The 14,115-nt window shown below is 47.8% G+C and overlaps 1 protein-coding gene across 1 annotated transcript in view; it reads left to right on the top strand.

Moving 5' to 3' along the window:
• Positions 1-1,143: 1,143 nt before the first annotated feature.
• The window catches only part of Laptm4b (lysosomal protein transmembrane 4 beta), a 53,014-nt gene continuing 40,042 nt past the window's right edge, over positions 1,144-14,115 (top strand). Inside the window, exon 1 of the mRNA XM_042673125.1 lies at positions 1,144-1,408. Coding sequence (XP_042529059.1) covers positions 1,310-1,408 — 99 coding nt within the window. The 5' untranslated portion in view covers positions 1,144-1,309. The remainder of the gene's footprint in view (positions 1,409-14,115) is intronic.

Genomic DNA, 14,115 nt, shown 5'->3' with positions numbered 1-14,115 from the left:
TTGAATTTATCCCTGGGCTGTTTTTGCTTAAGGGTAGTGTTCTACACTCGGTTCCACAGGTCCACTTCTGGTATGGTGATAGTTTCCCGGACTATCCTGCCAGGGCTGGCTTTGAACCACGATCCTCAGATCTCAGCCTCCTAAGTAGCTAGAATTACAGGTGTAATCCTAGCGCTGGACTCCTTAAGAAATTTAAACCGTGGGCTGGGAAGGTGGCTCAGGGGTAGAGCGCTTGCCTTGCATGCCTGAGGCCCTGGGTTCGATTCCTTAGCACCACATAAGCAGAAAAAGCCAGAAGTGGCGCTGTGGCTGAAGTGGTAGAGTGCTAACCTTGAGCTGAAGAGCTGAGGGACTGCACCCAGGCCCAGAGTTCAGGCCCCACGACTGAGACCCCTGCCCCCCCCAAAAAAAATTTAAACCAAGCCTATTTTGTTTCTTGCTCCAAGTCTGTTATAAAACTTTCACAAGAGCTGAAAATCTCGCCTTATCTGATATTCCTGCTTTCACAGTGGTCAGCGCCTAAACTCGGATGTGGGCCTTCAACACCAAACACCAGCTGGGAGGAAGTCAACCCCCACTCTAGTCTGAACAGTCCTCCCAGCTGTGTGTTTTGTCTTGCAGAGATCCCGTGGCAGCAATTCGAGAGCCTCGGTCACCATTAAAAATGCTACCCAAGCACAGCCAGGATGTCCTTGACACACATCCGATTTTCTGGGAAAAGATGACCGTAACCGTGGTGGATTGAGCCGGGAAGCTGAGAAACTGCTCGGAGCGGGCTGGGCAAAGGTCCTGTATACTGCGGCTGACGGGAATCACCCCACGCGCCTTCCCTCCCCCAGTTTTGCCACAGAACCGGAGTGCGCTTGGGGCATTGTCTGCAAGACCGAAGTGGGGAGAACACGGCGAACTACACTACACGAACCGACGCAGGGCAGTCACCCCCACGGCCAGAGGAACACTGGGAGACCCTGAGCCTCCCGGGGGTCCGACTGTTACCTCGTACTTTATTTACAATGAACCGGCGGATCCCGCGGTGACGTCACGGCCCGGGCGGGCCACGTGACCCGAGCGGCCCCGCCCCTCCCTCCTCCCGCGGGCGCCGCCAGCTCGGAGCTCAGCGTCCAGCCGCGGCCGTCGCCTGAGGTCTCCAAGGCAGCTTGGGGGCGAGCGGGCCGGCCGGTAGGGTTGGGAGCCGCAGCGGCCGAGGGACCCGCAGCAGCGGCGCGGCGGGGCCCAGCGCGGGCTCGCAGACGACGCTCTCGCAAACTTGGGACGCACCTTCCGCGCCACGGCGCCCGCGCCCAGAGCCATGAAGATGGTCGCGCCCTGGACGCGGTTTTACTCCAACAGCTGCTGCTTGTGCTGCCATGTCCGCACCGGAACCATCCTGCTCGGCGTCTGGTACCTGGTGAGCGCGGCCGCGCCCGGGGACGCACCTGGGGGGCCCGGCGCCGCAGCCGGGGCCGCTCCCCCCCCCGGCCCCGTTCCACCTCAGCCCCGGCCGGGTGCCCCCCAATCCCGCTCCCCCCCCGGCCCCGTTCCACCTCAGCCCCGGCCGGGTGCCCCCCAATCCCGTCCCCCCACCCCGGCCCCGTTCCACCTCAGCCCCGGCCGGGTGCCCCCCAATCCCGCTCCCCCCCCCCAGCCCTGTTCCACCTCAGCCCCGGCCGGGTGCCCCCCCATCCCGTCCCCCCCACCCCGGCCCCGTTCCACCTCAGCCCCGGCCGGGTGCCCCCCAATCCCGCTCCCCCCCACTCCCGTTCCACCTCAGCCCCGGCCGGGTGCCCCCCAATCCCGTCCCCCCACCCCGGCCCCGTTGCACCTCAGCCCCGGCCGGGTGCCCCCCCCCAGTCCCGCTCCCCCCCACTCCCGTTGCACCTCAGCCCCGGCCGGGTGCCCCCAATCCCGTCCCCCCACCCCGGCCCCGTTGCACCTCAGCCCCGGCCGGGTGCCCCCCCATCCCGTCCCCCCCCGGCCGCTCCGCTCCCCCTCATCCCGCCCCCCTCCTCCCCCGGCCCACTCAGTTGTCCTCACTCTGGCCCACATCCCCGGGCCCGCTCAGACGAACTCATCCTCCGGCCCGTTCTCCCCCCCCAACTCCCGGGGCTGCTCCCCTCAGCCGCCGGCCCGCCCCCTTCGGTCTCCCAGCCCACTCTCTGCCTGCCCCCCTCCCGACTGCTCCCCCTTCTACCCCCACTCCCGGTGCGTCCTCTTTTAGGCTCGCCCCCCCTCTCTCCATGGCCCCCGCTCCCGGCTCGCCCCCCCACCTCCGGCCTCCGGCCCTCTCCTCTTATCCCTCCACCCCCCTTCCTGGCTCGCCTCGCGTCCTCCTGGCCGGCTACCCCATCCCCACCCCGGCCTGCGCTCCCAGGCCGCTTTCCGCGCCCTGAAGTTGCCTCCTGGGTCGGCTCCGGGCTCGAGCGACGCCGGCGGTGATCCGCCTAAAGTTGTATTATTAGAAACTTAATTCTCTGGGCGAAGCTGGCCCCGGTTCCCGGAGCTCGGCCCACCTGTGGCGGGGTGGAGGCGGCTTCGGAGGGGGCGCCGGGCTGACGGGGCCGCCAGAGTTGCCGCGGGGCCCGGTGGGCTGCGGAGTGTGCTGGGGGAACGCCAATCAGGGCTGCACAGCTTATGCCCCTTCCTTCCCCGCTCCGCTCCCTACATCCCGCCGGGTCTGCTTTTTGGTGCGTGCTGACGGCCGTGCCCGGGGTGCCTGTGGGGTCGGTCGGGTGCAGACCCAGGCATGCCCATTCCTTCCTCTCCTTCCATTTGCCGGGCATTTCGGTCCTTCTCGAGTTTGGATCTGAGTCGATTGAGTTGGGGACTCTTGTTTCCTCTCCCACCTTTTTGTGAGCTGGTACCCCCGCATGGCTTGTGACTTACTACTGTGTGGCAGAACGCCCCGGGAAGCCATTTTACACCCACTCCACGCCCCTGGACAGGTAACCGTCTGTTTAGGTTGGTGCTTGCCAGGTTTTGTTTGTCATGATTCACAAGGAGGGGGGGCGGGAAACGGGTGGGTGTGGCTTTGTCCTGTGCTGGCCCTTGGGTAACTGAACTGTTAGCTGCCCTAGACTGAACCAATTCATGAGTCGGATTCCTCTGCCTTCTGGGTTTTGTAACATCATGGGGCATTAGACCTGAATTATGCTGCGGTGATTAGCGTTGTAATACAAGAAAATGCCTTAAAAGTGCTTCTCAAAGAGCTTATCAAACTTTTCAGTGAGAAAGCATCTCAGCATGAGCCAGAGATGATAATGTTTGCTCGCGTTTCGTTTTAGTAATTTTTCATACAGACATCGGACTGCAAACTCCTTCGTTGTGTTATTTTAAGTCCTCTCTTCGGCTCTTACTGTGTAGTTGATAATTTCAAGTTTCCTTTAGTCATGGCCGCAGAATAGAAAATTTTGGCCTTAAAAGCTTTCAAGCAGATCTTTGGTATGTGTGGATTCTTAGGGTGCAGTGTGAATGCAGACTGGGCAACACCTTATTGGCTCAACCCTGGCTTTTCTAAAAGCCAAGCAAATTTAAAGAAATTTAAAATCACAAAAGATAGTAGGTAACCGCATAATAGTATTTTTATCGATGATCAAGGCGGTCTCTTCTATACAAATGGCTCGAGGCCTCCTTGAAAATGTTTGAATCTGCAGACTTGCATCGAGGCCTCCTTGAAAATGTTTGAATCTGCAGACTTGCAAGTACACTGATGAATGTAATTTGTAAAATCTAGGGCACTGCATTAGGCAAATGTACTACAGGATCCACAGGAAAGATAAATCTACTTGAGCCCTGTTGTTGGCAGGAATCCAAGCAAATAGCATTGGTGTGATGAAAGGGAATACTCCACATGCTTTGTCTACTGTAGGAACTTGCTCTTTGTGGGAAGTCTTAGTTGGTGCTCCAGTATGTTTTTAGCATTTGCAATATGTGGCCCTTTGAAAGATAACTGGAGAGCTTTTTAGTAGACATGAATCAACACTGCTTTACATAAACCCAATATATGAAAGGCTTGATATAAGTACTTGGTGGTTTTTGTAAAAATCTTTTGAATTTCAAAAACCAGCAAGATTTTTTTTTTTTGGTCAGCCGAGGGGCTTGAATTCTGGGCTTGGGCGCTGTCCCTCAGCTCTTCAGCTCAAGGCTAGCGCTCTACCACTTGAGCCACAGCGCCACTTCCGGCTTTTTTCTTTTTGCTTACGTGGTACTGAGGAATCGAACCCAGGGCCTCTGGCATGCAAGGCATGCGCTCTACCACTGAGCCACCTTCCCAGCCCCCAACAAGATTTTTTTAAGTAATGAATTTCCCTCATATTTAGTTCTCCAAAATTTTGATTGTCATGAAGATTTTTTTTTTTTTTTTTTGGTGGGGGAGAGGTGTCAGTCATGGGGCTTGAAATCTGGGCCTAGGCACTATCCCTGAGCTCTTAAGCTCTAGGTGGGTGAGGGCTCTATCACTGTCACAGTGCCACCTCTGGTTTTCTGGTGAGAGCCTTCACAGACTTTCCTACCTGGGCTGGCTTTTAACTGCAATCTTCAGAGCTCAGCCTCTCCTCAGTAGGTAGGATTACAGGCGAGAGCCAACCAAACTCGGCTCATGAACTTTTTTTTTGTCGGTCGTGGGGCTTGAACTCTGGGCCTGAGCGGTGCCCCTAAGCTCTTCAGCTCAAGGCTAGCCGTCCACCACTTGAGCTACAGCGCCATTTCCGGTTTTCTGGTGATTTATTGGAGTTAAGAGTTTCAAGGACTTTCCTGTCCTGGTTGCCTTTTTTTTGGGGGGGGGGGGGTCCGGTCGTGGGGCCTGAACTCTGGGCGTGGGTGCTGTCCCTCAGCTCTTCAGCTCAAGGCTAGTGCTCTACCACTTGAGCCACAGCGCCACTTCTGGCTTTTTTCTTTTTTGCTTTTGTGGTGCTGAGGAATCGAACCCAGGGCCTCAGGCTCTACCACTGAGCCACCTTCCCAGCCTCCCTGGTTGGCTTTGAACTGTGATCCTCAGATCTCAGCCTCCTGAGTAGCTGGGATTATATAGGCGTGAGCCACCGGCGCCTGGCTTCATGAACATTTTTAAAGACCAGGGAGTAAGGCTTTGGAAGAGCAAGAAGAGTACACATACTCAAACTAAGTGGGTGAAATGAGATTAGTTAACAGAATGGAAATTTTAAGTGGAGATTTTTTTTTTTTTGGTTGGTTGTGGGGCCTGAACTCTGGGCCTGGGCACTTGTCCCAGCACTCTATCACTTGAGCCTCAGCCCCACTTCCGGCTTTTTCTGCTTATGTGGTGCTGAGAAATCAAACCCATGGCCTCATGCATGCAAGGCAAGCACTCTTCCTCTGACCCACCTTCCCAGCTCCCCTGCTTAAGTTTTTATAGTTAAATTTGTGATTCCTTTCAAATTTCTTTATGATTTTGTCATTGAATACTGGTGAGGGTTTATGAAGTTTCCCTCTAAAAGTAGGGACTCTTCACTTAGAGACCTTGACTTCAATTGCAGAATAAGAATTTTTGTACAAGTCACAATGGATAACTTGGCAGAGTTTCATTGAGTAGTCGAATGAACAAACAAAAAGGCAAATAGGCATGCAAACAAGCAGAAAGGCAGAGAGGCACTTTCTGGGTGTTCTAAAGGAGACAGACCTAGCTCTTGCCTCTTGTCCTCCAGGGTATTTATATGATAAAAGTTTGGGGTCTGACTTAAAGACTGGAAAAGAGAGGCCTTTATCTTTGCTCTCCCGGACTCTTGGTGGTGGTAGAATTTCTAAGTTCCTAGCTCTTGTTTACCATTCTGGTTGGGTCCTCTTTTGTTACTTTGGGAATTATTTCTTTCAGGAAGTGATAGATCCTGCCTAACAAATGTTAATTTTTGGGGTGAGAAATGTGTCTCTCAGGAAGGAATGCATCCTGTTATCTCTCTTTGAAGCAAAGATAGTGCTTCTGTGTTTCTAAATACCTTGTTTCTGAGTCGTCTTCACCTGGCTTCAATTCCCCTAATTTATCCTGCCTCAATGTGAAGTTGCTAATTTTTATTTATTTTAAAAAACTTATTTATTTATATTTTATTTGGTTTAAAGAGATTGAATTGTTACCTTTAATAAATATAAGCTTTTTTTTTTGCCAGTCCTGGGGATTGGATTCTGGGCCTGGGCACTGTCCCCCCCCCCCCCCCGCCCCCCCCCCCCCGCTTTTTTTTTTTTGCTCCAGGGAATGTTTTACCACTGTACTGCAGGCTTTTTTTTTCCCCTTTGTCAAAATGATGTACAGAGGGGTTACAGTTACATAAGTAAGGTAATAAGTACATTTCTTGTCAAACTTGTAACCCCTTCCCCCATTTTTCTCCTACTCCTTCGTTTTGTTTTGTTTTTGTTTTTTGTCCGTCATGGGGCCTGAACTGTGGGCCTGGGTACTGTCCCTTAGCTCTTGAGTCACAGTGTCACTCCCGGCTTTTTCTTTTCTTTCTTTTTTTTTTTTTTGTTGGTCGTGGGGCTTGAACTCTGGGCCTGGACGCTGTCCCTGCGCTCATCAGCTCAAGGTGAGCACTCTACCTCTTGAGTCACAGCGATACTTCCAGTTTTCCAGTGGTTTATTGGAGATCAGAGCCTCACAGACTTTTCTACCCGGGCTGGCTTTGAACCGAGATCCTCAAATCGCAGCCTCCTGAGTAGCTAGGATTACAGGCGTGAGCCACCGGTGCCTGGCTCTCCCAGTTTTTTCTGCTTATGTGATGCTGAGGAATTGAACCCAGGGCCTCATGCATGCAATGCAAGCACTCACCACTAAGCCACCTTCCCAGCCCTCTACTTTTCCTTTGTAATTCCATTGTTTTACATATGATCTAAACTATCTGTCATTGATATCTGAGAGGCATTTTCCTTTGTAGATAGCCTTTTTTGTCATTGTATTTTAGGGATTTAGTCACTCAGCAAGGTAATAGCGAATGCCTCTATCTGATAGTATTGTAAACTAGTTGGCATAGATCAGATTATTAAGGAAACTAGAGGTCTAAGTAGCTGGTCTCACTGGTTTTATAACTGGACTTTCTTTGAAACTATTCGCTTTATACTAACTAGTTTACTTGGAGTACCCAAGTCTGATAGGGTCTCAGTAGTTCTGTTGTTTATAATTACTGATGTTTGACTGAATGCAGGACAGAAAAACCAACATCCTGCATTTGTAGAGTGTTTAGCATTTAGTTATCTTACATGTTTGCTTCTACTTAGAGCACAAAACAGCCCATGGATCAGGTTTTATAGGTGCCAATATACTCATTTAAGATTTCAGAGTTTGTTTCCAGCTGCCAGATTCTATGATCTGGCCTACAAGTCTAGGGCAAAATATGGGCTAACTCATAGTGTACTTGCTTGATACTATTGCCACTATGAAAGACTGACATAATAGGCCGAGGAGTTTGAATTTTATTCTGTAGGCAATGGGTGAACTATAAGGTAATTTGGGACTGTAGTGAGATGATAAAATGTTTTTAAGTAAGATTAAAGTGGCACCTGAGATAGTTTTGGATGGCTCAAAATGAGTGTGTCCTAACCCTCTGGGTAGGAGAGCAGGTAGGTACCTGTTTCCAGCTCAAGTCTCATTTGCTGATCTGTGGATATTATTGGTGGCAGTGTTAAACTGCTCACACTTTGACCATTTGAGTTAAATTTTAGCAAGGATTTCAGTAAAACAGGGTTAAAATAGGGAGAAAAGGAGAAGAAAAACATTTCGTTCACTCCATGGAGGAAATGATTGTTAAAGACTCAATACTCGATTTTTTTCAAGTAGAGTCCCTTTCTACCTATGATGGATCAAGGACAGTTCTATAAAATATTTGCTGGTGGAGAGTTCCGAGATTAATGTCTTCTTAAACTTCTTTTGTGGGGCTTGAACTCTGGGCCTGGACTCTGTTCCTGAGCTCTTCAGCTCAAGATGATTTATCTACCACTTGATCCACGGCGTCACTTCTGATATTCTGGTGGTTAATTGGCGATAAGAGTCTCACAGACTTTCCTGCCCAGGCTGGCTTTGAACCGTGATCCTTAGATCTCAGCCTCCTGAGTAGGATTATAGGCATGAGCCACCAGCGCTGTTTTTTTTTTTTTTTAAGCTATTATAGCTAAAAATTATCACAGAATTGTTAAGCTAATAGTCTTAAGAATTATTTTTTGGTGGTAGTGGGATGAGGTTTGAACTCAGGACCTTGTAGTTGTGATTACAGACATGAACAACTGTGCCCAACTTGTTTGTGGGGCCTTCCTAGCTTTTTGCCTCAGCTGCACTCTGTTTCTTCCTTCCTAACAGCAGGGATTACAGGAATGAGCAATTATGTTTGGCTCTATCAAAACATTTAAAAGACAAACTGTCCAAGAATAAATTGCCATCAAAATTTTAATTCAGGGGCTGGGAAGGTGGCTCAGTGGTAGAGTGCTTGCCTTGTATGCATGAGGCTCTGGGTTCCATTCCTCAGCACCACAGTGGCACTATGGCTCAAAGTGGTACAGTGCTAGCCTTGAGCTGAAGAGATGAGGGACAGTACCCAGCAGGCCCCACAACCAACCAAAAAAATTAAAAAAAAATTCATTTTGTTAATTTGTCTGTACATCAAGTATTACAATACTTGCAAGATATAAAATGTTTAAATTGTATATACGTGGTCAACTTTGAATCTCCCATGAAGTCCATTTCATTCTAACTTCACTCCTTTTGGGGTAGTTATTTACAAAGATTGCTGGTAGGAGTGAGGTATGCACTTTAGTGTTTTAATTCTCAATATTTTCTCATATCCTTCTACTTCTGGAGTACTGTTGGAAATTGTTGAACATCCATAAACTGGTAGACACAAAGATTGCATTTCTTTAATCTTTTGCTGGTGAGATGGCATTCTACGACTTGAACTGTTTCTCTCTCTTCTTGAGTCCCTCCCTCCCTCCCTCCATATCTGTTCTGGAGCTTGTACTCCAGAGCCTAGTTGTTGCCCCTGACCTTTTTTATTCAAGGCTAGTGCTCTACCAACTTAGTCATGATTCTACCACTTTTTGGTGGTTGATTGAAGAGTCTTTTCCTGCCCTGGCTGGCATTGAATTGAACCTGATCTTCAGATCTTGGCCTACAGAGTAGTTAGGAGATTACAGGCTCAAGCCCTCTCAGATCGCAGCCTCCTGAATAGCTAAGATTATAGGCAGCTCCTGCCTTACATTCAGTCACTGGTTTCAAAGTTACTTTTCTGTGGAGGCTACACAACAATATTGCAACAATAAAAGAGCCGATTTGGTTGACATTAGGTTACTTCAGTTACCATTACTTGAGGCCTGGACACTGTCTCTGAGCCTCTTTGTGCACAAGGCTAGCCCTCTGCCACTTGAGCTACAGCACCACTTCTGGTTTTTGATGGGTAATTGGAGATGAGAGTCTCAAGGGAGTTTTCTGCCCAGGCTGGCTTTGAACTCCGATATTCAGATCTCAGCCTCTGGAGTATTTAAGATTATAGATATTCAGATTTCAGCCTTGGGAGTAGTTAAGATTATAGGGATGAGCCATTGGTCCCTGGTTGGGAAACTTCATTTTCATGCCAATTGAAATTGGCCTTTGGGGGAAATTTGGCTGTTAAGACTTCCTGACTTAAGACCTCACCATAAGCTTTCAGTTGGTTGACCTTTATAGCATGAGTGGCTTCATTTTGATTTTTAGCCTGACCTGTTGGGGTTCTGTGCAAGAGCTTAATCCAAAACAGTGGCTTCCTGTAATTTTTGTGTAACAATGGAAATAGAATTTCAAATGAATAGTGAAAATAAGGTTGAACTTTTTTCCCTTTAAAAATTAAACTTTTTTTTTTTTGGGTCCGGTCGTGGGTCTTGAACTCTGGGCCTGGTCGCTGTGTCCCTCAACATTAAAGCTCAAGGCTAGCACTCTAGCTCTTGAGCCACAGGGCCACTTCCGACTTTTTCTGTTTATGTGGTGCTGAGGAATGGAACCAAAGGCCTCATGCATTCTTTTTTTTTTTTTTTGGTCCAGTTGTGGGACCTGAACTCTGGGCCCAGGCATTGTCCCTCAGCTCTTCAGCTCAAGGCTAGCGTTCTACCACTTGAGCCACAGCGCCATCTCCGGCTTTTTTTTCTTTTTGCTTATGTGGTGCTGAGGAATCGAACCCAGGGCCTCAGGCATGCAAGGCAAACACTCTACCACTGAGCCACCTTCCCAGCCCGAGGCCTCATGCGTTCAAGGCAAGCACTTTCTCACTGAGCCATCTTCTCAGCCTCCAGCTTTTTCTGGGCTGCCTTCAAAGAACCGTGATCCTCAGATCTGAGCCTCCTGAGGTACTGGGATATAGAGCATGAGCCACAGAGCCTTACTCCTTAGGGATCTTAATTCCTAGGATCCCACTATTAGGCTAAGCCAAAGGCTTGTATCACCTTTGGATTTTCCTTAGCTCCGGCTCCCTGGGGAAGAGATCTGATCTCTTTAAGTGCTCCAAAGTTAAATGCCTGAGTTTGGTGAAGTCCTGGAAGACTGGTATATAAGTCAGGAGGCAAATTTGTTAATACTTAATAAGCAAATATGATTTGTCATTGAAATGAGTATTTCCATCTTTAGCCTACATAATCTTTTCCTTTAGAGGATGCCAATTATGGTAGTAGAATCACTTGAATACTTAAACACTTTCATGAAGACCACATGAAAACATTTTAGGGCTAAAAGGATAGTAAAAGAGTGGTTTGCACGATGAGTAGTCTTTTTATAAGCATGTCATTTTGACATTCCTCCCGTCTAGTTTGCTGGCTTGTCTTTGTCCTTTTTCTTTCTGTGGTAGTGTTGCGTTTTTACGTATGTTTTCCCTCTAAAATCTTAGTGTTTACTTTCGATATGTATGTTTTGTGCATAGCTAATGCTGGTATAAACAAGAGGTGCAAAAATTCTGTATTTAGGTAAGATAGAAGGGATAATTGTTTCATCTGTTAATAGTCGAGGGGGCCAGCCTTGTTCTGTGAGGTTATCCTGGGATCCAGGCTGGTGGGGCAGTGATAGTGAGGGATAGTGAGTTTCAAGGAGGCTTCTTTGCTCATTCTCATTTGTGTGGTTGGACATAGTTCCTAAGTACCTTGTTTGGTTCTGGCCTGTTGCAATACAAGGTGGAAAAGTCACCTGGAAAAGACCAATGTTCTATTCTTTTCTTTTTTCTTTTGGTCGGTTGTGGATCTTGAACTCTGGGCCTGGACGCTGTCCCTCAGCTCTTCAACTCAAGGCTAGCACTCTACGGAGCCACAGCGCCACTTCGGCCTTTTCTGCTTATGTGGTGCTGAGGAATGGAACCCAGGATCTCATGCATGCAAGGCAAACACTCTACCACTGAGCCACCTTCCCAGCCCCAAGAGAATGAATTTTGAGGAACATCTAGCCTGACCTGCCACCTAAGGGTAACATTATTAATTAATTTTGGTTAGTCATAGGGCTTGAACTCAGGGCTTAGGCACTGTCTCTGAGCTTTTTTTTCTTTTTTTTTTTTTGAGTCCTGTCCTGGGGTCTGAACTCTGGGCCTGGGCACTGTCCCTCAGCTCTTCAGCTCAAGGCTAGCGCTCTACCACTTGAGCCACAGCGCTACTTCCAGCTTTTTTCTTTTTGCTTATGTGGTGCTGAGGAATCGAACCCAGGGCCTCAGGCATGCAAGACAAGCGCTCTACAACTGAGCCACCTTCCCAGCCCCCTCTCTGAGCTTTTTTTGCTCAAAGCTAGTACTCTACCACTTTGAGAGCACAGTGCCATTTCCAGTTTTCTGGTGGTTAATTGGACTTTAATGCCTAGGCTAGCATTGAACTGTGATCCTCATATCACAGCCTCTTGAATATCTAGGATTACAGGCATGAGCCACCAGCACCCAGTTTGGGTAACTTTTTGTTTTTTTCCTGCCATTCCTGGGGCTTGAACTCAGGGCCTGAGCACTGTCCCTGAGCTGTTTGCTCAAGGCTAGCACTCTACCACTTGAGCCACAGCGCCACTTCAGACCTTTTCTGCTTATCTGGTGCTGAGGAATCGAACCCAGGGCCTCATGCATGTAAGGCAAGCACTCTACTACTAAGCCACCTTCCCAGCCCTAGTTAGCCTCATTTTTAAGTCCCTGAGTCACCTCCCTCTTGCCCAGGGAATAACATAAATTAGCTCCCAAGGGCTTTAGTTCTGGCCTGCAAGCCAGGGCTGCTTGATTCTCAGTCTTTAAATTTCTTTTTTCTATGTTGAAGTTAATAATTCTAAAAACAAATAATTGGGGCTGGGAAGGTAGCTCGGTGGTAGAGCACTTGCCTTGCATGCCTGAGGCCCTGGGTTCGATTCCTCAGCACCACATCAATAAAAAGAAAAAAGAAAAAAGCTGGAAGTGGTGCTGTGGCTCAAGTGGTAGAGTGCTAGCGTTGAGCTGAAGAGCTGAGGGAAAGCGCCCAGACCCAGAGTTCAGGCCCCACGACCGGACCAACAAAACAAAAACAAATAATTTTAAGTAAGTCTTTTGGAAAATTATTAACAAGGCAGCCAAGTGTGATGGCTCACAGCAATAATCTCAGCTACTTGAAAGGTAGGTAATGGAAAGATTATGGTTGGTAGATGAGGCAGGTTAGTTACAGGGAAAGAATGTTGAAGCTGACCCTCTGCTGGTACAGGAGACACCAGGAGTTTTATCTCCTCTCTGGTTCCTCCCATAGCTAGTCTTCATTGTGAGTAATTACTGGTTCATTTGAAGTTAGGACTTCTCTTTCTTTAGGGGCAGAGAAACTCTGGGCCAGGGCACTATCTCTGAGCTTCTTTTAGTCAAGGCTAGTGCTCTACTACTTGAGCCACAGTGCCACTTGGGGCTTTTTCTAAGTATTTTTGGAGATAGGGTCTTACTGACTTTCCTGCCCTGGCTGGCTTTGAACCTCGATCCTCAGATCTCAACCTCCTGAGTATCTAGGATTATAGGAGTGAGCCACGAGCCCCCAGCTTTGAGTACATATTTTTTTGGACAGTGTCACTCTTTCCCTTACTCTCTCTTTTTCCTCCTGTCCCCACCAAGAGTTGTATAGTTTATTTTCAGCAGTGTCTAGTGGGTGGGTTCACCCTTTGTCTCTCCATTTTTGTGCTCCCTCCAATCCCTAAGGCCAACAGATAAACTCCATATTTTAATTGTTTGAATATTGAAAAGGGACTATATAATAATGTAAAACTGCCATTTTAGTTAAAATTTTCATACACTCTATAACCTTGAGACTGATCTTTAATTATAATTTCAGCAAAAACTTAGGCGCGGTCTGCCAATATTACCCAACTCAAAGGGCCACCAAGAATGACTTGTTTTTCTGTGTGGATTGGATTTTTTTTTAGCAGTTCTTATAAAGTTTGATGCCCTAAAATTGTTTGTTCTAAAATTTTTGTCTCTCAGGGGTTCCAAAATTCCGTTACTTACTGGTGATAACTTCACCTTTCCTTGAAGTCTGAACTCTCCCCCTCTTTTCTTCTCCCCTTAGCTGCTAGCATAACAAATGGTTTTCACTATGCAAAGAACCTCCTGTTTGCCTCTCTTCCCTACTGGCCAATAGGCTGCCATAATATACGTGTAATACTTCGCATAATTCCTGCCACATATGTGTTGCTTTGTAGATAAGTTTTGTGAATGAGTGTTAAACATTTCTTCTACATTATACTGGCTTATGCAGCCCATTTACATGGGTGATGAACTACAGTGTTTCTTTTAATATTTATGGACTCTTTGTCAATGTCTTTGTGAAACCCAGGTTCCAGCAGAATTCTGTTTTTTTTTTTTTTTTAAATTGTTTGTTTGTTTTTTGTTTTGCCAGTCCTGGAGTCTTTTTTCTTCCTGGAGAATGCATCATATGCATAATTACTTTGGAAGGTTCATTTGAGTATCTACAACCGCTGTTGTCTGTTGTCTGTTCTTAGTCTTTGAGTCTTAACTTCTTGTATTATGTGTTTTGGACATTGAAGTTGAAAATTGAAACAATTTGAAGCATTGGGTGATACTACCTTTCACTAAGGATTTTAAAAGCTAACTGCAGGTGTCTTAGTTACTAGGGATCCACTTAATCCAGTTTGAAGATTCTGGCAATGTAAGTCTATGCTGTGTTTCTTTTTTTTTTTTTGGGTCCGAT

This window comes from Dipodomys spectabilis, unplaced genomic scaffold, assembly GCF_019054845.1.
Source record: "Dipodomys spectabilis isolate Male_0828 unplaced genomic scaffold, ASM1905484v1 ptg000783l, whole genome shotgun sequence".
Lineage (NCBI taxonomy): Eukaryota > Metazoa > Chordata > Mammalia > Rodentia > Heteromyidae > Dipodomys > Dipodomys spectabilis.
The sequence above is the reverse complement of the archived record's forward strand: the minus strand, read 5'-3'. Positions and strand labels throughout refer to the sequence as shown.